The sequence below is a fragment of the Spermophilus citellus genome, assembly GCF_964194105.1.
Source record: "Spermophilus citellus genome assembly, chromosome: X".
Lineage (NCBI taxonomy): Eukaryota > Metazoa > Chordata > Mammalia > Rodentia > Sciuridae > Spermophilus > Spermophilus citellus.
This window is the reverse complement of record NC_138190.1, coordinates 147,853,776-147,879,353: the sequence shown is the minus strand read 5'-3', so window position 1 is coordinate 147,879,353 and position 25,578 is coordinate 147,853,776. Positions and strand designations below refer to the sequence as shown.

The 25,578-nt window shown below is 38.1% G+C and overlaps 1 protein-coding gene across 4 annotated transcripts in view; it reads left to right on the top strand.

Annotated features, from left to right (window-relative positions):
• The window catches only part of GAB3 (GRB2 associated binding protein 3), a 56,407-nt gene extending 31,666 nt beyond the window's left edge, over window positions 1-24,741 (top strand). Inside the window, exons 3-11 of one of the 4 annotated variants that reach the window (XM_081278404.1) lie at window positions 2,097-2,313; window positions 2,832-3,310; window positions 4,525-4,580; window positions 5,107-5,326; window positions 6,399-6,480; window positions 7,546-7,648; window positions 20,652-20,768; window positions 22,199-22,311; window positions 22,564-24,741. In XM_081278404.1, the coding sequence (XP_081134530.1) occupies window positions 2,097-2,313; window positions 2,832-3,310; window positions 4,525-4,580; window positions 5,107-5,326; window positions 6,399-6,480; window positions 7,546-7,648; window positions 20,652-20,768; window positions 22,199-22,311; window positions 22,564-22,639 (1,463 nt within the window). In that variant the 3' untranslated portion in view covers window positions 22,640-24,741. Of the gene's footprint in view, window positions 1-2,093; window positions 2,314-2,831; window positions 3,311-4,524; window positions 4,581-5,106; window positions 5,327-6,398; window positions 6,481-7,545; window positions 7,649-20,651; window positions 20,769-22,198 lie in introns of all 4 variants that reach the window. The other 3 variants (XM_081278403.1, XM_081278405.1, XM_081278406.1) reach the window with 3 other exon arrangements.
• Window positions 24,742-25,578: the final 837 nt, after the last annotated feature.

Here is a 25,578-nt window from a genome sequence, read left to right as displayed (position 1 = left end):
CACGAATTGGAAAAGCTTATTTATTGAGTGATTCTATTGAATAACATTGGTGAACTTTGAGAGTGCTCAAGTAACAGGAAATGAAATGATGGTAAGTTCTTTATCCTTGGTATAACAGGTAAAGCTTACTTGCAAAGTCTGTTTCACATCCAAGAGTTACCCCAGTGACCCAAGAGGAACAGGAGTTAAATTAGATACCAGACAAAAATCAGAAAGCCTGCCCTGGTGTGAGGTTCAAGGAAGCCGGAAGCCGGAAGCCAGAAACCTCCTCTTTCACACTCTTGGCTTTTATGAGAATATGAGGACAGAGTCCACTTCATTTGAAAACCATGGCAGAGTGACTTTCTTGTGGCTTTTCACATATAATAATCCTCTTTTTTCTGTGGGAGGTACATTTCAAAGACCCCCAGTGGATGCCTGGAATTGCAGATAATAGCAAATCATACACAAACATACATGCACCATTTTTCCTATATATACATACACAAGTTTAATGCCTTTTCCATCTTTTTTAAATTTTTATTTTTTAGTTGTAGTTGGATACGTTACCTTTATTTTATTTATTTATTTTATGTGGTACTGAGGATCGAACCCAGTGCCTCACACATGGTAGGTGAGTGTTCTACCGCTGAGCCACAACCCTGGCCCTGCCTTTTCCATCTGAACTAAGCACTTATATACTATGATCATGACCATAACTTTTGCAGTTTGAAGTGCAACAGCAAAACTAGCACAGATTCATGTTCCAGGAGCACAGAATATGATATGATATTTTATTATACTATTCAGAATATCCCACAATTGAAAACTTATGAATTTTGTATTTCTGGAACTTTCCATTTAATATTTTCAGACCAAGGTTGACTGCAGGTAACTGAAACTGCAGAAAGTGAGGGCTGGGGATGTGGCTCAAGCGGTGGCACGCTCGCCTGGCATGTGTGCAGCCCAGGCTCTATCCTCAGCACCACATACCAACAAAGATGTTGTGTCTGCCAAAAACTAAAAAATGAATATTAAAAAATTCTCTCTCTCTCTCTCTCTTTAAAAATAACTGCAGAAAGTGAAACAGAAAATAAGGAGGAATGACTGCGTAGAATTTGGTTTTGTCTTAAGCAACTATAGAATAGTCAACACACTGTGTGTGTCCTGGCTAGGAGCTCTGCATATTAAGTTATCTTATCCCCTTACTGGTTCTATGGTATATGTGTTATCATGTCCACTCTACAGAGAAAGAAACTTGGAGAAGGCAAATTGTAACTTGCTCAAAGTCCCAATGGCCAGGTAGTACAGCCTAGAGGCAGTTCAGGGTCACTCTGACTCAGGAATCCTGCACTACCAACTTGGCTCAAAGGAAAAATAAATGTAGGCTTTCACTGGTCTTTTCTGATCTGAAGATCTTATTGGCTCCTGATCCAAATTCATCTTGAGGGCCATATTCTTAAGTGATGGGAGAATGTTAGACTCCTTGAGTAACACAGGCTTTTGCAGTTATCACAACAACCTGTTTTGTCACTTCCCTTTACATCTAACAATTATTAGCATGATTCTTAATGTAAATATTATTTGTCTGTCTCCTCTGCTAGAATGTGAACTCCAGTAAGGGCAGAGCCTTTGTCTCAGCTGCTTGATGAGGGTTAGAACAATTCTGGTCACGTAGTATATGCAATAGCAGGGATTATAGATAGATAGACATAAGTACATACATGTATAAGTGCATATGTAAGTATACACATATAGATTTGTTATGCATAAATACATATATATGTATATATGTATATTTGTTGGGTAGATAAACAGTGATGCAGGGCTGCTGTGTAGGGCCATAAAAAGCAGTTTATAGACTATCTGCAGAATTTTAGGCCAAGAATACTTGGGTTTTTTTTTACTCTTAATGGATTCAACACTTTATTCTTGGAACATTGGCCTTCTTTCCCAGACATTGTTTATAGCTTGGGGAAATGGCCTCTTCCATCAGTACAAACACCAGCTGTGATTTGCATCTTCTATTTGGCTTCTTAGATGCTGTTTGAGAAATTTCAATCGAATGTTATAGCCATTCTTAAAACACTAACCTGGGAAATGATTTAACCCAGCAGATTCCATGGAGAGCCTCTCTTACATGCCCTCCTCTCTCCAACCATCCTCTGCCAACTCCCTTCATACTGCCCATGCTGCCAGCTCCTTCTTGCCAAGAGATGACCCAAACACTAATACCATAGCCACTGAGGAAACCAGAAGTGAGTCAGAGTTCCTCTTCCTTCCTGATTATCTGGTTCTGTCCAACTGTGAGACTGGAAGACTGCACCATGCCAGGTATGCTTACACCTGGGCCTCTGAGCCCTATCTCCTAGTATGCTGTCCTCTGTTCACAGAGCCCACACTGCCTTCTCCTGCAGAATCTGTCTCTGAGATATACTCAATGTGCCTTCAAATCAGTCTGTTTAGTGGGAGTGTTTTCTAGTGGGTGTGTCTGCTCTCACCTCTCTTCTTGCCAGTGCTAAGGTATGGACAGATCACTATCAGCCACTATGAAAGATGAAGCATGCCAGATACTAAACAAAATGACTCATATATTTCAGCATTGTGGCTTTCATTTCTAACCTTACATTTTCATATGTATCTCATGTTTACAGGATGAAAAAAAAATAATAAACTTTTTTTTTTTTTGTAACAAAGGGTTGCTGCAAAAAACCTGAGCATTTTAGAGGGAATGTAGCTCTACAAGTAGAACAAAAGCTGGTATTGGAGGAGTGGGAATGAGGCTAGCATGGGTTTTGTGGTGGGTGGTTGGCTACATTTCAGTCAAACTTAACATGTTTTTCTTCCCTCAGTCTTCCCACCAGATGTGATAGCTGGTCAAACTCAGACCGCTCACTGGAACAGACTTCATTTGATGATGTTTTTGTTGATGGCCTGCAGCCACTACCCTCCAGTAACTTGGTCCATCTCTCACGCCATGGGAATGGATCTCAGGAGGCATCTTCCATGAGGTCCCAGGCTATTATGATCTGGAATAGAGAAATCAATGGGCCTTCCAGGGACCACTTGTCTTCTTCCTCATTGCTGGAAACATCCTTAAATTCCACCATTCAGGCAGAAAAAAGCCAACTTTCCTTGCCCTGCACAGCAAAACAACTAGATGTATCCAACACTCCACCTCCCCGCCCTCCTAAACCAAGCCATTTCTCTGAACGGCGCCAAGAGGAGCAGCACCTGTGGAGTGGGCACAGCACCAGCAAGAAACCAGAATGCACTCTTGTGCCAAGAAGAATCTCTCTTTCTGGTTTAGACCACATGAGAACCTGGAAAGGTAAGAGTCAGATCCTAAGATTCAGGTACAGAGAAAAATTTGGACTTCCCTGCCTGGATCCTTGTCATACCTTGTGTCCGTATGAGGACTTTTCCCATTTTCCTTGCTCAAACCAGTCTTATCTCCTAATGGAGACCTTGGAGGAAGTGCACAGCTGGAGGGCAGCACTGTCCTGATTCTGGGTCCCCGACGTCCTCCTTTGAATTTGGCGTCCAGAGATATTTAGATTGTCATAAAAGATAAAAAGATAAAAAAATAGCTGGAGCCCTGGTCCCTTGAGATTGGCTTGCCTATGTGAGTCCTTGACCATGTAGTAGGCCTTCCACCTGAGACTGAGCTTCTGATGTTTGTTTGGGTCACTTGGGTACACACTTGGGGTCTCTGTAGCCTTCAGAAGGTGCTCAATGCAAGTCCACACAGAATCCTCAATGTGGCTTTTTGGTACCTCTTCTTTACTAGCTTCTCTGGATTTCTTCATCTTCCTGAATGAACTGACCAACCTAAACCTTTCCTTCATGTCAGCCCATCTCTCAGACAGACAACAAAAACTAACTCTCACTCTTTCTCTCCATTTATCCAAATATAATCACCCACACACCACACTATCTACCAAGGCTATGATTTAAAGGAATTACAGAGAGTACAAAGAATGCAAATTCATTTTGAAATCTCTCATTCTGACTGAGGACGTAAGTCACTCTGACACAGACCTCCTTCAGGGTTCCTAGAGATGTGATCATTACACAGTTCACTTCCTTCTGACAATGCCTGTTAAATGGATATATGCCAATCACAAAACAGGTCTTAATGTGCTAATGTGTGAACAGTGACAAAAGTAAAAATGAAAGAATAGGTAAGCATATGTTATAATGTGAAATGAATAAAGTCAGTAGAATAATGGAGTATGAAAATGAACCAATAGTCTGAGATTTAAGAATAAAATGAAGTAATTTGATATGTCAGTATGAACACAAATAGCTAGGTTGTGTTCTTTTACATGACAGCAAACAAAGATTAAAACTAATTAAAATAGGATTTTGACCATGAAACAAACACCAAAACAACAGGGATGAGTAAAAGCAGGGGAACGTGTAAAGCTTATTGTTCTACCTCTCTGATGCTGAGTACAGGCCCCTGGGGTGTACAGGGACTTAGATTCTAATTTCAATTGATGTTTTCCTGCAGTTCTCACCAGTCTGACTTGTTTCTTGCAGCTGAGATAGAATGCCAATCCTTAAGACACCGAGACAAGCGGCTTAGTTTAAATCTGGTAAGTTTGACACTTGGGTTCCTTTAAGACTCAATTTAATCAAAAGTAGCCTGACTCATATATGATCCTTTTTTTTCTTTTTCTTTTTTTGTGGTGCTAGGGATTGACCCCAGGGCCTTGTGCATTCGAGGGAAACTCTCTACCAACTGAGCTATATCCCCAGCCCAATATATGTTCCTTTCAATTCTTTTGATATTCAGCAATCTGAATCTCTGAGAACATTTCTAGTCTCTCTTTAAGACTTGAACTGGTTTGGGAACTCCTGAACTCTGTGTTCCATAAAGGCTCTGATGTTTTAAATTAAAATATCATACCAAAAATATTTGTATGAATTCATAACTCTCAGTCTTCCACCATCAGATCTAGGAGATTATCACACATTAGGTCCAGAGGCAGATCTTTGGGTAGAGGCTTTTCTAACTTTCCTGAGGAAGTTCAGAGTCATTCTTGGGTAATCTGAAACTAAAACCATATGCACAGCCTTGATGTCCACTGGTGGTAGTTTCCATGACCTGTTTTCTTGCAGCCCTGCAGGTTCTCCCTGATGTATCCCCCAGCTTCAACCAGTGCCGAAGACAGCTATGTGCCCATGAGCCCCCAGGCCATTGCCTCTGGTCTTGGACCCCATTGCAGCCAGGATGACTACATCCCTATGAGCTCAGGAAGCATCTCAAGCCCACTGCCTGAGCTACCTGCAGACTTAGAGCCTCCACCAGTGAATAGAGATCTCAAACCTCAGAGAAAACGTAAGGCACTTAAACAGGCCTGCTGTGTAAAAAAGGGGAGCAAGGTCCTTCCTAACTTTTCTTGGGAAGGAAGCACTAGAAAAACCATCTCAGAGAGCTGCAAAACATAAGGATATGAAAGAAATGGCTGGTATAGAATGGGGAGATTGGGGGTACCTGCTGCTGAAGATTGTCATGATAAAAGGAATCAGAGAAATTGTAGGTACTGTGGACCAGCAAATGCATCCTACAAAGCTAATTCATTCCAGTGAGCTCATCTTTGCCTGTTTCCCTAATAAAGTCCCAGGGATATGTGATGATGGGTCTGAATGGAACCATTCATGCAACACTAAATGTAATAACAGTGCCAGCCTTATGGAAGGCAGCCAAGAATGACCTTTGACACCAATTCCTTAATATCCTTCATGGTCAAATATTATTTATCACTCACTGCTCTGTGTATGCCCATCAGCACAGGTGATTGGGGATGGGAGAGAACTTCTATAATTATCAGACTGACTCCTGTGTGCACAGGACACCTTGTAGCTCCTGTATGAATATAGCAGCCTCTCTGCTTTGCTCAGCAGCATGGCCAGACAAAAAGATAGAAGATAGAAAGAGAAAAGGCAGGGTGAAGTAATTTCAGTCTTACCCACCCTCACCTTCCCAGTAGATTATGTGATTTTAAGAAAAAATTTCGTGCAATCACTCTGAGGTCTGATGTTCTATCTGGTCTGCTCATACCTTTCATTGCTTTTGAGTAAAACTATCACTTCAGGTGGCCATGCCCAAAGCTGATAACTAAGGTTCCTACTCATGCCTTCTCTGTTCCAGTCAGACACACTTGAGTCTGAGTCAGACCACATTTGTACTTTTCACAGCATTGGCCATGGGTACAGCACTGTGCCTGGGGAGGATGCAAAGATGAGAGGCAGATATGTAAAAACCATCTGGAGGGAAAAGCAGAATTATGAAGTCAGTACTAAATAGGAGAACAGACCCTGTCTTATGAGGTGCAGAGGAAATAGCCTGTCCATTCTGCCAGGGACTTCATGACTCATGTGAACTAACCTTACTGTGTATTGTCTTGTAGCACGGCCACCTCCCCTGGACCTGAGAAACCTCTCCACCATCCGGGAACACACATCTTTAACCAGGACCCACACCGTGCCTTGGTAAACCACTGATTGTTAAAGGAGCCCAGACATATCCAAACTTAATTAGGTTTCTTATTGTTGAAGCCCATTTGATCTTGCCTAAGCTAAAGGACAACCTGGTTTATTATCAAGAGCTAAAGATGATTTACATATCACAAAGGAAGGAGTATGACTGAGTTTCTTGGGATACTGGAATCAGGAATTGGAGTGCTATTGAGAACTCAAGGCATCTTCTCTTTTCTCTCACATTTACCTCTTTGTCTTTGTAGAGCTATTTTCTTTGTTGCATAATTTCTATGGCTAAAGATAGTGGTACTATAGCTCCTGAGCTTATTTATATGCCTCAATTCCAGTGCTAACAGAGATGAGCTCTTTATCAATATCAAGTCAGATTTTGTGAAAGGACAGAATTATGTTGCCCAGCCAAAGTGGAATCAGTTATGGCCCAGGGGGCAGAGCCAGTACTACCAGCTGAACTTACAGAAGTTTAACTTTGTGAGTGGTTCACAGGTTGGATAGACAAGCTCAAAATTGTATCTGTACCTTTTATGAGTTGAATTTTCAGAGTCCTGAGGCTAGCCCTACGGTTTCCTAGTTCATTCTAAATGCCATAAGACAATCACTTTGTGAATCAGAATTGCACAGGGAGGTGTATTTCCAGGCAAAACTTCAGAGACAGCTTGTGCTTCTGACTCAGGAGTAGAATTGAAGGTGATTTACAGTTCTTGTTATCCTATCAAAAAGGAATGGCAACACTTTCTTACTTTTCCTAGTTTCTTTGGAAACAAAAGGGTCACAGAGAAGTATTTTTTGCTAAATGATATGATGCCTTGGTCTGTTTCTAGTAAGTTCATGACCTATGTCATATGGAGGTCCTGGGAAAAAGCAAGTGGGAGCCATTTGCTCCACAAGTGGGACAGAGCTGCTGCCACAGTCTCTGTTTCTTTAGGAACTGTTTGGGCCGGAAGGAAATTGTGTCTGGAAGGGGAAGACTGAAGCCCCATGGGGCCATGTCAGTTCCTGGCTGCCTTTCAGAGCAGCTGTAAGACATTGCTTTGACCTCATCTGTATTTTTCTTCTTAGCAATCGAACCAGCTTTCTCTCTCCAGAAAGAAATGGTATTAATCCTACAAGATTTTTTGCCAGTCCTGTTTCCAGAGAGGAGGAAGAAAACTACATCCAAATGGTAATCCTATATTTTCACATTCTTTTACTTATCCCAGTGTATATACTCTTGTGAGTTTATTATAAAGAAAACACATCCCTCAGAAATCTCTGCAAACATAAAACAATTACTTGATTGTAAAACCATGTCACAACTTTTCTAGATTGGAAACAAATCAATTTGAAGCTGTTTTTTTTTTATCTCTGCAATATTCAGCTAATTATACTATTTTAAAGCCACACTATTCAGAAGAATGTAGGGTTCAGGTCTGTATTATGGGGAAAGGAAGATGCTAGCAATTTCTTTCACCAGGGATGTGGGTGTCATGGTTGAATACAATAGGTTGGTTTGTGATCCCCTGGATGTCAGAGTCTAGGCTGTAAAATACAAATAGTACATGCTTCCTTTTATTAGAACACCTGCCTCCAAATCTTCCTGGTGTGTTGTAGCCCCTAGAGACTCTCCTCTGTAGGGTATTTCCATAGACCTGGGTGGATAGAGACCTGACATCTCTATCTTTTGATTAATCCCACAATTCAAGAGTTACAATGTCTCCCTTTTGCCCTATTGTCTCTTCTGTTCTCTTCACCTTGGGGTCTATTGAGAGTGTGGGGTTTTGAAGATGCTTTTAGTACCTCTGGCTATTAATGGACACTTTAACAACAATTGTGCCCATTCTGCAATTTGGAAATGTAGGGAACTTTAGAAAGAACTTCTGTATGAACTATGAAATTAAAATGAATTATTGGTACATTATAATTATACACAACACTGTGATTCATTGTATTATATTCACACATGCACATAACATAATTTGCTCAATTTCATTCCCTAGTACTTTTTCTTTCCCTATCCTCCTCCCTACCCTGGGTCCCCTTCTTCTTCTCTGTTGGTATCCATTCTATTTTCATGATATCCCTCTTTTCCCCTTTGTTTTTTCCCTATCTTCTCCATATGAAAGAAAACATATGACCCTTTAATTTCTGAGTATGGCTTATTTCTCTTACCATAATGTTCTCCAGTTCCATCCATTTTCCTACAAATGACACAATTTCATTATTTTTATATAGCTGAGTAATATTCCATGGTGTATATACACCACATTTTCTTTATTCATTCATCTGTTGACAGGCACCTAGGATAATTCCATATCTTGATTATTATGGATTCTGCTGCTATGAACATTGGTATGCATATATCACTATATCATGTTGGTTTTAGTTCTTTTGGATTAATACCCAGGAGTGGAGTAGCTGGATCAGATGGTAGTTTCATTCCTAGTCTACTGATGAATTTCTATATAGCTTTCCAGAGTGGTTATACTAGTTTGCAGCCCTACCAATAATGTAAGTGTACTAGTGTACCTTTTCCTCCACATTCTAACCTGCAATTATTATTTTTCTTCTTCCTCCTCCTCTTCCTCCTCTTCCTCCTCCTATTCTTCTTCTTCCTCTTCTCCTCTTTCTTCTCCTCCTCCTCCTCCTCTTCCTTCAATTTAACCCAGGGGTACTTAAGCACTGAGCCATATCCTCAGCTCTTTTTTAAAAAATATTTTTTAGTTGTAGATAGACACAATATCTTTATTTATTTTTATGTGGTGCCGAGAATTGAAAACCAGTCATTGCCTCACACATGCAAGGCAAGCACTCTACCACTGAGCCACAACCCCAGCCCTTCTCAGCCCTTTTTATTATATTTTATTTTGAGACAGAGTCTCAGTTACTAAGGACTTTATTAAGTTGCTTTGAACTTGTGATCCCCCTTATCTCAGCCCCTTGGGTTACAGGCATGTGCCACCATGCCCAGCTTGTTATTTGTATTCTTGATGATCGCCATTCTAAGTGGTTTTATTTTCTAAGCTTTAGGAGTCTTACTGAGGAAGTCAGGGCCTGTACCCATATCTTGGAGTATTGACCCTGTGTTTTCTTCTAACATTTGCAGGGTTTCTGATCTAATTCCTGTCTTTGAATCACTTTGAGTTGACTTTTATGCAGGGTGACAGGTATGGATCTAATATCATTTTTCCATATATACATATCTGGCTTTCCCAGCATTTGCTAAGAAAGCTGTTTTTTTCTCTACTGTATGTTTTTGGCTTCTTTGTCAGGATCAGATAACTTCATCTGTGTGGGTTTGTCTCTGAAACTTCTATTCTATTCCATTGATCTACATGCATGTTTTTATTCCAGAACCATGCAATTTTCATTACTTATAGCTCTCTAGTACAATTTCAAGCTGGGAAATATGTTGCCTGAAGCATTGATCATACTGCTCAGAATTACTTTGACCATTCTGGGACTTTTATTCTTCCATATGAATTTTTGTTGTTGTTTTTGGTACCAGGGATTGAACCCAAGGGTGCTTAACCACAGTGCTACATCCCCAGCTCTTTTTATTTTTTATTTTGTGACAGCATCTCAAAGTTGCTTTGGGCCTTGCTAAGCTGCTGAGGCTGGCTTTGAACTTGCAATTCTCCTGCCTCAGCCTCCTGAGCCACTAGGATTATAGGCATGCACCACTGCAACCAGCTTCCATATTAATTTATTTTTTAAATATATTTTAATTGCAGGCAGACACAATACCTTTATTTATTTATTTATTTTCATGTGGTTCTGAGGATTGAACCCAGGGCCTCACATTTGCTAGGCAAGTGCTCTACTGCTGAGCCTGCGTATGAATTTAAAGACTATTTTTCCTAGTTCTGTTGAAGAATGCCATTAGTATCTTGATGGAGATTGGACTGAATCTATATATCACTTTTGGTAATAGGTCCATTTTAATAATATTAATTCTGCCTATCCAAGAGCATGAGAGATTTTTCAGTATCCTCACATCTTCTTCAATTTCTTTCTTCTATGTTCTATAATATTCATTGTAGAGGTATTTTGCCTTCTTGTTAGAATTATTCTGAAGTATTTTTTTGAGGCTATTGTGAATGGAATTGTTTTCCTGATTTCTTTCTCAGCAGATTCATTATTGGTGTATAAGAAAGATGTTATTTTGTATCCTGCTACTTTGTTGAGTTTCTTTAGCAGCTGTAGAAGTCTTCTGATAGAATTTCTTGTGACAAAAGTCTACAATCATTTCATCTGTAAACAGTGATAATTTGATATGTTAACTTTTTGTTGCTCAGACCAAAATACCTGACAAGGACAATTTAGAAGAAGAAAAGTTTATTTCAGCTTGTGGTTTCAGAGGTTCAGTCCATGGTTGAGTGATTTCATTGCTCTGGGTCCAAGGTAAGGCAGGACCTCATGGTAGAAGGGTGTGGCACAGTACTGTGGCTCTGCTTGTGGTGGCCAGAAAGCAGAGAGAGTGGGTAAGGGGAAGCAGAGAAGACATAACTTTCTAAGGTGTTCTAGTCATCTTTTTTTACTGCTGTGACCAAAAGTACCAAAAAGAACAGTGTAGAGGAGGAAACATTTATTTGGGGCTCACAATTTCAGAGGTCTCAGTCCATAGATGGCTGATTGTTGCTCTGGGCTGAGAGCATCATGGCAGAAGAGTGTGGTGGAGCAAAGCTGCTCAAAACATGGCAACCAGGAAATAGATCTTCTCACCATGGACAAAATGTAAACCCTAAAGGCACTCTCCCAGGGACCCACCTCCTCTATCCACACCCTATGTCCTTAACAGATACCACCCAGGTAATCCCTATCTGTTGATTAATTTACTGATTAGGTTAAAGCTGTTGTGACCTAACCATTTCACCTCTAAACCTTCTTGCATTGTCCTTCATATGAGCTTTGAGGGGGGAACGTTTCATATGTAAACCATTTCATAGGACATACCCCCAGTGACCTACCTCCTCCAGCCACACCCCACCTGCTTGCAGTTACCATCCAGTTACTTCATTCAAACTAGGATGGACTGATTAGGCTACAGTTCTCATAATCTAATCATTTCACCTCTAAATATTCCTGCATTATTAATATCAGGAGCTTTTGGGAGACATCTCATATTCAAGCCATAGCATTTGAATTCTTCCTTTCCTATTTGTTTCCTTTTACTTCCTTCTCTTGCCTAAGTATTCTGGCTAAAACTTCAAGTACTATATTGAATATAAGTGGTGATGGTAGACATCCTTGTCTTGTCCCAGATTTTAAAGAAAATGCTGTCAGTTTTTTCCCATTCATTATGATATTGGCTTTGGGTTTTTCATTTATAGCTTTTATGATATTGAGGTAAGTTTTTTCTATCCCTAGTTTCTTCATTGATTTTATCATGAATTGTTGCTGAATTTTGTAAAAGGCTTTTTGTGAATCTATTGCGATGATCATGTGATTTTTGTCCTTAATTCTATTTATGTAATGAATTACACATATTGATTTGCATATGACAAATCTTCTTTTCATCCCTGGGATAAAACCAACTTGATTATGGTATAAGATCTTCTTAATGTGTTTTTGGAAGCAGGTTGCTAATATTTTATTAAGGATATTTGTGTCTATGTTCATCAGGAGTACTGGTCTGTAGTTTTCTTTACTTGATGTATTTTTAATGGGATTTCATATTAGGGTGAAACTGATTTCATAGAATGAATTTGGAAATGTTCCCTCTTTTTCTAATTCATGGAATAGTAACAGTAGGATTCACATTAGCTCCTTTTAAAGGTTTTATAGAACTCAGCTGAGAATCTATCTGGTCCCAGATTTTCTTTGTTGGGAGATATTTTTTATTACTGTGTCAATATTATTTTTTGATATTTCTCTGTTTAGGTTTTGTGTATCCTCTCAGTTCAATTTGGGTAGGTCTTATGTGTCTAGAAATTTGTCAGTAGCTTTTAGATTTTCACATCATTTTAATCTTTCACCACTTTCCCCCTTTCTCTGTCTCTGATGGAGAGTGCTGGGACTTTTTTCCACATTATTTCAGCTCACCGTATCTGGGCTTATTTTCTGCTCAAACTTTAAGGTTGTTGTTTTTTTTTTTTTTTTTGACAGCATCACCTGTTTATCTTTGTGTGTGTGTGTGTGTGTGTGTGGTGCTGGAAATTGAACCTAGGGCCTTGTACATGCTTGTCAAGCACTCTTCCAACTGAGCTACATCCCTAGCAGAACCTGTTTATCTTAAGGTCAGTGGGAGAATTTCTTTTGGCTCATTAGGGAAGAGCTTCCCCTCCCTCACTGACTACCATGCACACAACACTGCTGTCATCTATTCCTTTTTAATTTTCTTTATCTTCTGGAAACTGATATTGTTGGCTTTCACAAGATTGTTAGTTCTCTGAGTTGCCTGTGATCATTTTCCAACAGTCTCCCTACTTCAATGTTCTACTACAGACCTGTTGATTTAATTCAGTCTCATATAGCTGCTGTGATATTGTGGGTTCCTATGACCTACCATTTGTTCTCCATCTGAACTATGAAATTTTGAAAAAAAACATCTTAGAAGGAAGATATTCAAAGCACTATGGGTGTATGCTCATCAGAAGACAATCCTATCCACCTATACATAAAGATAAAGGGTAATTGGACACTTAAAAATGATACTCTCCAGAAATAAATAATTGAATGGTTTATTTTGCCTTTTTATTTGATAAAATTGTGTTGTAAGTACACTTAACTATATGCAGATGTAAATGACTCATCTACAAATTTGATATGTTCTTCTCAATATTTTTCACACTTAGTAATGGCCCTTGGGAAACTTCCACAAGAAGACACTCCTGTAAATGATGCTGAACAGCTGTGCTTTATCTCCAGAGAATAGAAAAGGGTAGTGATCCTATAACCTATTCGAAAAAACGAGTACAGACTCATTCCAAATACAAGCAGTTTACTTTTGTTCTTTGCAGTTGTGAGATAGACCTGTGTTTCATTAACAATGCAGTTTCAAATTCCTTGCTTGCCTGAGTTTGTAATCACTGGTCAATGGCTGGCTGCATGCATTATTAGGCAATAGGACAGAGCAGGTGAAGAGCCAGGAACACTAACTGAAGGTAGTTTGGAGAGAATCACCATAAAAAAAAATTTGAAAAACTATCTTATCTCAACAATTCCTTTTTTTATTTATTTTTAGTTCTCGGCGGACACAACATCTTTGTTGGTATGTGGTGCTGAGGATCGAACTGGGCCGCACGCATGCCAGGCGAGTGCACTACCACTTGAGCCACAACCCCAGCCCAATCATCAATTCCTTTTTTTTAAAACCAGTAATAAGATTGTGTCAAGTGACTTTCATTTACAGTTTCCCATATGCCACACAGCAGCCTTATATAGTATTCAGAACTAATATGATTTATTTTTATTTTGCACATAATCATATGCATTTTTGAGGTAAAGTTCTGATCTGATTGTAAAAATTAAGGTCAGAGACTAAAATACAACTTTTGTTTTATTGCTATACAAGAGTACTGTATATTCTTGTGCTGGAAGCTTTGCATTACTTTGACCAAAATACCTGACAAGAACAACTTATAGAAGAGGTTTCTTTTAGCTCACAGTTTTGGATGTCTCCGTCCATGGTTGGGCATCTTTATTGCTTGGGGATGAGGCAGAACATCATTGCAGAAGGGTGTGGCAGAGGAAAGGTGCTCAGTTCATAACAGGTAAGAAGGAGAGGGATAGCAGAGAGAAGATAAACCCTTTCAGGCATGTTTCTAGTGACCTACTTCCTTTATCTAGGGTCCACCTCCCAGTAGTTGATCCAGCTATCAACGGATTAATTAATAGATTAATAATTAATAGATTAATTAATAGAGCCCTCATGATCCAATCATTACTTAGAAGTCTTGCTTCTGCACCTTAGTGCAATGAGGTTAAAAGCATGACCATGCTTTTAACACATGAGATTGGGGGGATATTCAAGATCCAAGCCATAACAATCCTTCTATAAATGTTTATAAACTTATAGAAAATTTAAAAGAGCAAAACATAATTTTAATTTGTGCAATTTCTCCTCTATCAATTTTCAATCCCTATAATTTAAACAGTTTTGTAAGAGCTTTATAGTTGAATTCTAGACTCTTAAATCTCACATTATTATTACAGTTTTATAATACTTCTAAGATTTTAAATCTGTGCAATTTACTGTCTTGGTGTATAGTTCTCTGTATATGTAAATTTGTGTAACCACCACAATCATGACACATAGTAGTTCCATCACCTCAAAATACTCCTTTATGCTACACCCTCCCCCTACCCTTAACCCCTGATAACTGCTGATCTGTCCTTCATTCCTATCATTTTGTCTTTTCAAGAATGCCACAAGAATTGATTCATTGGGATGGGGATGTGGCTCAAGTGGTAACGCGCTCGTCTGGCATGCGCGGGGCGCTGGGTTCGATTCTCAGCACCACATAAAAATAAATAAAGATGTTGTGTCCACCGAAAACTGAAAAATAAATATTTAAAAATTCTCTCTTTTTTAGAAAAAGAATAGAATCATATAAGGTTCACTTATTTTACTCAGAATAATTCATCCAAATTTGAAATTCATCCAAATTTGTATATGTGTCAGTACTTCTTTCTGTTTTATTGCTGAGTAATATTTCATTGTATGCATGTACCACATTTTATCCACTTATACACTAAGGGATAAATCCATTGTTTTGAGTTTGGGGACAATTAGAACCATCATGAATATTCTTTTACAGTTTTTAAAATATTTTTACTCTAGCAAAACATACAGAACATAAATCTTTCTGTTTTAACCATTTTTAGGTATGAAATTCAGTGGCAATAAATATATTCATAAGTTGTATAACTATCACCACTATCCATTTTGAGAACTTTTAAATTATCTCAAGCATAAACTCTGTAAACCCATTAAACAGTAACTTTCCCCTTCCTCTCTACTATTTTCTGTCTCTGAATTGGCCTATTGTAGGGCCCTCATAAAAGTAGAATGATACAATATTTGTACCTTTGTGTCTGCTTTCTTTTATTTAGCATAGTGTTAAGATTCACCTTCATTGTGGCATATATCAGAATTTAATTCCTTAAGACTAAATAATGTGATAATTAATAATATGGATTATATCACATGTGTTTATCCACTTATCTACTGATGGAAATTTAGTTCATTTTGCCTTCTGGCTATTGTGAATAACGATGCTATGAACACGGGTATACTTGTTCTTAGTTGAATTCCTATTTTTGATTCTTTTGAAAATATACTTAGAAGTGGAATTGTTGGATCATATAGTAATTCTGTTTTTTGAAAGGATGAACAAACTTGCCTTCCACAATGTCTACACCATTGTATATTTCTACCAACAATAAACAAGTGTTCCAGTTTTTCCACATCCTCACCAACACTTGTTATTTCCCCATTTTTCATAATAACCATTCTAATGGATATGAAATATTATGTCATTGTTGTTCATTCACTTTTTCCTAATCACTGGTGAGCTTAAGCATCTTTCCATGTCTTTATTGGCCATTTATTTATCTTTGGAGAAATGTGTTTGAGTTCTATTTTAGCTACTTTATTCATTGCTGTGACCAAAAGACCTGACAAGAACCATGTAAGGTAGGAAAAGTTTATTTGGGGCTCACGATTTCAGAGATCTTAGTCCATACATGGCCAATTCTGTTGCTCTGGGCTGAAGGTGAGGTTGAACATCATGGCAGGAGGGTGTAGTAGAAGAAAAGCAGCTCAGCTCATGGCAACCAGAAAGCAGAGAGAGTGCCCCTCATCATCCAGGGACCACCTCCTCCAGTCACACCCTACTTGCTTGCGGTTACCACCCAGTTAATCCCTATCAGTGGTTTAAGTGCTGATTAGGTTAAAGCTCTCATAAACTAATCATATCATCTCTGAATGCTCTTGCATATTCTCACACATGGGTTTTCTGGGGACACCTAATATCCAAACCATAATAAGTATTTTGCTTATTTTTTAATTAGGTTGTTTGTTTTTGTTGTTGTTGAGGTGTAGGAATTTTTATGTATTATGAATATTAAACCCTTATCATCTGTACAATTTTCAATATTTTCCTTATTCTGTGAGTTGTCTTCTTATTCTCTTTACAGTGTCCTTTGATGTATAAAAGTTCATAAAAATTAATTTTTATGAACTCATATTTATCTTTTCTCTTTCATTGCCTTGCTTTTGGTGTCACATCAGTGAAATCATTGCCAAAGCCAATGTTATAAAGATTTTTCCAAATTTTGTCTAAAAATTTTATATTTTTAGCTTTCATGTTTAGATCTTTAATCTTTTTTGACTTGATTTTTGTATATGGTATAAGGTTAGAGTCCAATTTTATCCTTTTGACTGTGGACTTTTTTTTCCCCTCATACCATTTGTTGAAAAGAGCATACTTTCCTCATTGAATGGTTTTGATGCCCTTATGAAAATCAATTGACTGCATTTGCAAGGAGGGTTTATTTGTGGACTGTATAACATTCCATTGGTTTACATATTTATATTTATGCCAGTACTATGCTATTTTCACTACTATTGTTTTGTAGTAAGTTTTGAAATAAGAAAGTATGAGACTTCAAACTTCATTTTTGTTTTTCAAGATTGATTTGGCTATTTGGCTTTAAGATTCCATGTGAATTTTATGGTAGATTTTAATATTTCTGCAAAAAATTCCATTGGTATTCTGATATGGAATATTTTCAATCTGCAAATTATTTTGGGTGATCTTATAATCTTAACAACATTAAGTCTTCCAGTCAATGAACATAGCTGTTTTTCCATTTAGTTATGTCTTCTCTGCTTTCCTTCAGTAGCATCTTTGTAATTTTCAACATAGAAATCTTCGTCTACTTAGTTACATTTATTTTTAAGAATAAGTATGAAATTATAGGCCAATCTTGCTCATTGTAGAGATTTAAAAATTATAAAAAGAATATGTTCAACCAAATATTTATACACAAATGTTAATAGCAGCATTTTCCATAACCAGAAAATGAAAATGACCTACACTTTCATCAACTGGTTAATTCCATATGATAGAAGTTTATACAGCCATAAAAAGAAATGAAGTATTGATACCTGAAACAATGTGATTTATCCTTGAAAACAATATGCTGAATAAAAGAAGTCATTACAAAAGGCCACATAGTGTATGATTCCATTTATATGAAATGTTTAGTTTGGCAAATATATATAGAGATTGAAATTAAATTAATGTGGTGACCTAAAGCTGGAGAAGATGAAGTATATTATTACCAATATTCTCAGAGGAATGAGCGTTATAACCATAAACCAGGAGAACATATTAAATCAAGTGAGTACATGCACTAATTAAAGGAGGAAATGATACTGTTATCTTACTAGATGCAGAAAAAAAGCATTTGAGAGAACTGTTCATAAAAATAATCTATTAGTAAACAAGGAATAGGACTTTTCCTACATCTCATAAAAAGGAGTCTTATAGAATCTATAGTAGGTATCATACTCAATGATTAAATACTATAAATCTTTCCTTTAAAATCAGATGCAAAACAAGGATGACCTTTTTTGTGGTGCTAGGGGTGGAACCCATGGCCTGATACAAACTAGCCAAGTGTTATATCCCTGAGCTACACCTCATCCCAAGGAAAACCTCTTTAACTACTTCCATTCAGCATTGTATATGATAGAGAATAAATTAAAGAACCAAAAGGAATAATAATTAGAAAGGAAGAAGACTAACAATGATTATTCATAGATAAAGCAATTGTCTATCCAGAGAACCCAAAATAACCTACTTAGGATAAAGCAATTAATTAAATCATAAATAAAGTAATTAACAAAATGATTAGAATTAATGAAATATAAAAGTTGATGGATATAGAATCAATACACAAAAGACAATTGAATGTCTATACAGTGGTAAGAAACAGAAAATTGGATTTAAACAAAATCTACCACCAGGTGTGGTGGCACACTCCTGTAATCCCAGTGGCTCCAGAGGCTGAGGTGAGAGGATCACATGTTCAAAGCCAGCCTCAGCAATGGCGAGGCCCTAAGCAACTCAGTGAGACCCTGTCTCTAAGTAAAATACAAAATAGACCTGAGGATGTGGCTCAGTGGTTGAGTGGCCCTGAGTTCAATTCCCAGTACCAAAAAAAAAAAAAAATCTACCATTTACAGTAATAACAAATCATAGGTATTTTTAGATAAATCTAAGAAGAGATCAGTGAACAACGTTATAAGCAAAAACATTAAAACTTTATTGGGGGCTGGGGTTGTGGCTCACCGGTAGAGTGCTCGCCTAGCATGTGCAAGGCCCTGGGTTCAATCCTCAGCACCACATAAAAATAAATAAATAAAACAAAGGTATTGTGTCCATCTACAACTAAAAAATAAATATTTTTAAAAAAACTTCATTGAAAAACTTTAAGGATACTTAAATAAATGGAAATATAGGCCATGTTCCAGAACAAGAAGATTTAAATATTAAAGACATTATCATATCAAATCCCTAACAGCAGTTTTTGAGGAAATTTAAAGCCGATTTAAAAATGTGTATATAAAGGGTGATGATTACACAAGACATTCTAGAAGAAGAACAAAATGGATGGAATTTGTCCTGCTCATTAACATCAACAATGATTAACACAAAGTAGGCCTGGTACAAGGATGAATAAGAAAAATGCAAATACTTCAGCACAAAAGCCAAAAACAAACAAAATAAAGCCCAAAATAAAACAGGCAATTCACAGAGGAGAAAATAATAAATTGCCCTTCAACAAATGAAAAGATGCCCAAGCTACTTAATAATCAGGGAAATGGAAAAAAAAAAAAATCAAATCACCATTAGGTATTACTTCACCCACCTCAGACTGGAAAAAGGTTAAAACAGCACTGACAATACCAAATATTTGCCAGGATGGGAAGCAAAAGAGTTTCTTATACGCTCCTGGCACCCATGCAAATTGGTGTATCTGCAATCACTCTGAAAAGTAGGTGGGTTTTTTTGTATTTAATAAGGTTGAAGATGAGTACATCCTATAACCCAGCAATTCTATTCCTGGGTGAATGTCCAAAATTCTCCCATGGGTGCAGAAATGCTCATGGTGACATTGCTTGCAATAGCTCCCAAACTGGGAGCAACTCAAGTATATTTTGGAAGCAGAGTGATTAAATAAATCATGCAATGAAATAATCTGTCCTGGTGGAAATGAGTGCAGTGGAGCTAATGCATCGACATGCGTGAGTGTGGACTATATAATTTTGAGCAAAAATTGAAGCCACTGGACATACATAAGGGGCTGGGATTGTAGCTCAGTGGAAGAGTGCTTGCCTAGCATGTGTGAGGACCTGGGTTTGATTCTCAGCACCACATAAAAATAAATAAAATAAAGGTCCATTGACAACTAAAATATTTTTTAAAAAATACATGATAAGGGGCTGAGGCTGTAGCTCAGTGGTAAAGTCCTTGCCTCGCATTTGTGAGACACTGAGTTTGATCCTCAGCACCACATAAAAATAAATAAAGATACTGTGTGTTCATATACAATTAAAAATATACATAAAATATTTTCAAAAAAATACATGATAAGATTCTATTGATAAGATATTCAAAAACAGGAGAAGCTGGACAGTGTGTTAAGGATACTTGCTTGCTCATCAAACTACACTTTGAAAGAAAAGAAGTTGTAAACATAAAATTCACGATAGTGCTTTACCTGTAGTGGGGAGAAGAGGAAATGGTAGAGGGGAGAGTCACTTCCCTAGTATGCTGCTTCTGAAGCTTGGTGGTGAGTTTCACTATAACTGTTTCTTCGAATTGTATAAAGTACCTTTAAATGTATTTGGGATACTTTTACTGGAAGTTTAATAAGTGTAGTTGATCTTATCAAGACTTAATCCCCAAAATATCATGAGCCTATCAGATCCATAAAATGAATTCTTTTATGAGGGAATTTTGGCAAACCATTTCCAATAATTATATGGTTTCATATTAAGGCTGAATGACTATATTGTGTTTGAAATGCCAACTCTCACTCATGTGCAGACAGGTTTGTTCAGGTCTTATCAGACCACTCTCTTGTGATCTGGTGGCAGCTACTTGGATGGAGCCACAACTTACCTTCCTCTCCTGACTCATTAACCAGAGTCCTGTGATGTTGTTTCCTAGGAGGAGCACCAAACAGCCAACTCCCTGAGCAGTGGTGCTCTTACCTGGACAAAGAAGTTCAGCCTGGATTATTTGGCCCTGGACTTTAATTCAGCTTCATCAGCCCCTGTACAGCAGGTAGGAAGAATTTTATGTCTGAGAATTCCCAGAGAACCTCATTTCTGCTTAGATTTTCTGATCGCCAAGCCATGTGTGTTGTCTTTAGGAGGTCTTAGAAATACAGATGTGTGGGCTGGGGATGTGGCTCAAGCGGTAATGTGCTTGCCTGGCATGCACAGGGTGCTGGGTTCGATCCCCAGCACCACATAAAAATAAAATAAAGATGTTGTGTCCACTAAAAACTAAAAAGTAAATATTAAAAAAGGAATACAGATGTATAATGAAAAATATTGAAAGAACCTTAAACCTTCCTTCCAGAGAGAATGGAATCCTAGTGTATTTCTTTCTAGAGCATGTTCTTTGTGTGCATTTGTGTAAACAGATGTTATATTCATGCTTTTCTAGGATTCATACCCTAGTAGTTATAGAAAATTCATAAGACACAGAGGAGGATGGGCCAGGCATAGCAAGGGCCTGTTTAAGGAACAAGTAATAGGCTAGTATGGCTAGACTTTATGCAGTGATAAAAGGAGCTGTAGTTGACATGGAACCCCTCAGTAAAGGGCCTTGAATTGCCAGGTTGGACTGTTTCAAATCCTTCGGATAGTATTTTCATCTGTAAATTAGGGATCAGAAATAATAACATCTACAATGAGAGCTATTAGGAGGATTGATTGATTAATACCCATAAGTGATCCTAGCCATTAAATAATATACACTTCACAGTTTGAGTCATGGAATGAACTAACAGTGATAGATGGACAACTAATATATTTGAGTGAGGGATGGGCATAATCCCATAATGTGTCTAACAATGTATTATTTGGTGAAAAAAAAACAGCTCACTGAACAGAAAGTACAATATGATTCTCTGTGTGTGTGTGTGTAAGGAAAAAAAACTCTGGAAGACCTCCTTCCCCTTTTGCTGAATGAATACCTACTTTTCCCCATTTAATATCATTCCAAAAACCTGAACAGATACACAAGAAAAGTTGGTCAGAAGGGTGGGAGCAACAAGTACAAAACGCATGTTAGTCAGTTTAGGCAGAGTAAACAACCCCCAAATTTCAGGTACACACAGGATCAAAGGTTCTTTCAGTTGTTATTCATGAGAAAGCCTATTTCAGGCAGGAATATTGTGTTCCAGGTCATCTACAATACAGGGCTTCTGGCAGAGGAAAAAAAAAGAGAGAAATTAGAGAATCCCAGAATGCTTCTCTTCTCCTTAGGATTGGCATGTGTCAACTCTATTCAGATTCTATTGGTCCAACCAAATGGCTAAAGTTAAGAGATGTTCACACACATACATCTAGAACATAATGTTTCTGCAGGAAGGAAGAGGGAGTAAATAGTACAGTAAAGATTACAGTATAACCTACCACAGAAAGGTAGGCAGTATCCTGATTTTTAAAAATTAGATGTAATGAAAACTTTTTGTCCTTCTTCAGAAACTTCTTCTTTCAGAAGAGCAAAGAGTAGACTATGTCCAAGTGGATGAGCAGAAGACACAAGCTCTCCAGAACACCAAGCAGGAGTGGACGGATGAAAGGCAATCCAAAGTGTGAGATGTGTGGGTCTGGGCCAGGTGTGAAACTGGGAAGCTTGGGGTTCAGTTTGCATTTTTTTCACTAAAAACACACCAATGGTCAACACAGGTCAAAACCAAGAGAGAATGTGTAGTTTCTGTGGTATTGGCGAGAACTTTTAGGAGGAAAGGATCTGTTTATGCATTGGATGGAAAGGAGAAGCCAGCAGTTTCCTCTCAAGCAGGTATGAAGAGGGCCAACCCACACCCCTTTACCCCCACTTCCAGAGCCTGTGACAGAAGGTCATTTCTCCAGCCTCAGAGATGCTTGCAATGGTTCCACCGTCACAAAAGGAAGAGATGAAGGGTTCCACAACCACAGACTGAGATGTAAAAAATGCCATTAATTCAGGAATGGTAAGAGCAATAAAAACAAGACTTTAGAGAACATTTTTCCAAATATTCTGTTACAAAATTTTCAAATGGAGTATTTGGAGCAAAGATTGGAGCCAGTATTACCGCCAACAGGCTGACATTGTTTGCCTCCAATACCTGAAATTTTGTCTGGTATCCTGTGCTTTGATCAGAACCAAATTATTCTAGTAAAGTGTACCCTGAAGACCATTTTGTCATAGCCCTTGAAGACACAGTTGAAATCAAGCTCAGCAATGGTCACAGAATTTACACCCCTTACTCTTATGACTCTATCAGATCAATCATTTCTGTCCCTAGAGAGATACAATTTGAGTGATGGGCAATGGATCCCAGGCTCCATGATGAGCAGCATATCTGATGACACTGGTGGCTATAAAGACATTTGTGTTTAAGCTGCTATTCCATTGCTGTTGGCATTTTCCCAGCATGCTTTCTTATGTATCATCTCATCCCTTCCTCTAAAAGGCCCCAGAAGCTATGCATGGCAGAATCTGTTGCTACTGCCACTTTGAAGAGAAGAAAACTGAGAACTAGAGAAGGGAACACATTGACCAAGATCACTCATGGGGCTAAGATACAGAGTCAAGCTTAGAGTTGTCCAGGCTGCCAATTACAAACTCATTCCACTATCTTATACTACCTCTGAGGAAATTGACAAAACTGATCATTTGGGGGAACACCTGCAGACAAAAGATGAGCCATCATCCCCTCTTCCTTTCATAGAGATCTGAGCAAGTGCTCTGATTCTTAAAAGGTATACATGTCCAGGGAGGGGTTCTTTTTGCAATGTTCAATTGAAACTCTACATTTTCAGTAGTTACAATTAGAAATACCTCCTGATGATCTGTCTGAAATTTTGGCCAATTTTCTCTTCTGATTGAAAAATGACAGATCCTGAGACTTTGAACACTCCATAAAATGGGGGCATTGTATCATCTCATCCTCGGTGGATAATGGACCCAGGGAGCCCAGAACGAGGGTCTCAGTTGGGCATGGAATTTTATTTAATACCCCTTCTTAATCCTTCTGAGAACCTAGAGCCATAATACATATCTAAACAATGAGGAACTAAACAGATACTGTATAAGGATTGATCAAATAGGAAGCAAACACTCACTGCAGTTGGTGCAGTTGTAGGCTTTACCACAGGATTTCAGGGTTTCAACTGACTGAACAGTAAGAAAATATGTAAGTCTTGTTTTTTCAGACCATACAAGAAGTCACTTTGATTTTCATAGCAGTAGATTCTGGTGACATCATTTTCCTTGTGTTGTAAAGCAGGGAAAATTGCCAAGTACTTTAAATTGAGTCCAGGGTCCTTAATGAACCTAGACAAAGCAAGGAGAAGGCTCCCCAGTCCTTGCATCTTACAGCCACCTCCATATCACAACAAAACATAGGCCAGAGCCTATAAGGAGCTGCCTTCTTCCTCATGTATCTGACAAAAAAAATCACAGAGTCGCAGGAAAAGAACCAGGGCTACAGATTGCCATTTCCTGTAGATGGTAGCTTTATGTGTGTGGTGGGGGGGAATTGTGTTTGGATCTTTAATTACCTGGAAAAAGGCTGCTACAGAAAAATCGTAGCCCTGGGGGTCAAGAATGACACCAGATTGAAGAAGAAAAACTACAGCTGAAATTATGTCAGTAGTGAAATATCATTGAATTGGTGACAGAAAGGAAGAAAAAAGAAATCTCTTTCCTACAAAGCATTTCCAAGAATGTATTTATAACATGAAGCAATATACACAAGAGTAGTATGACTTGTTTGGATGTGATTAATTAAAAACAAGAATGCTCTGAATAGGTGCTCTCTATGTTAAAGGTTGACACCATTCATCATTTCCAGGGTATATGCAATTATGTCCTGCTTTGACAAAACTACTAAAGGATGGCTATGCAAAAATCATGATGATACAGGCAAAGAAAATACAGGTAGTTTTTGAGCTGACAGCAGCATATGCTCCTGAGGAAGGCACCATTAAGTCAAAATGGTGCCAGCCAAATGTTGTTTTCTGGTGGAGACAATTGATATATGTAAGACAGGGCTGTGTTTCTGACCAAGGGCCGGGGGTTTGTTACACAATGATAGCAGAAACCATTATGGTATGTCTTTACACTGAACAGTAGATCTTTCCTGAAAGGCTCTGGAATCAATATAACAGGGCAACACAGCAATTAATCCCTCATTTCTATTAGCTTCTGTTTCTTTTATTTCCAGTGTATGATGGAAAACAGAAGGGTCTCAACCCTGAAATCACAAACCCAGGAATAGAGGGAGTTAAGCATTCCTTGGGGAGGGAGGAACCCTGAGGCCCAGCACACAGCCTGGATATAAAGGCACAGAGCTATCCAGTTAGTGTCACTGTATAGGCCACTTCATGGAGCAAGGATCAGCTGAATCATTATGATGTATAGGTCCATGTTCAGACTGAAGGCTCCCCTCAGGCCTGCCTTTCTCCTCCTTGCTCCCTGTTTATACCAACTTTGTACCTACAATCACACAGATTTTTCAAATTCATTCTGCTCTTACTGTTTAATTTCTGGCATTAATAAAGTCTTATACGGAGAAATCACAACTTAAGTTCTCTTTTGTTTTAAGTGATAACATCAGATATAAATAAGGAACACATTTAGGAAGCTGAGTATTTGAAAATAGGCTTCATCACCATTTTATCGAGTACAACAAACTTAACTAGATTCATGTGCAATGTATGTTATCTTGTTATAAACAGTTGAGCAGATGGCTGTCATTAATACTGCTTCTGCTCAGTTCAAACCACATCTTGACATCTTTTTTGTCAGAAACTAGTTTCAATATTTGACAGTAAATTCAACTGCTCTCCCTAACACAATGTATAACGTGACC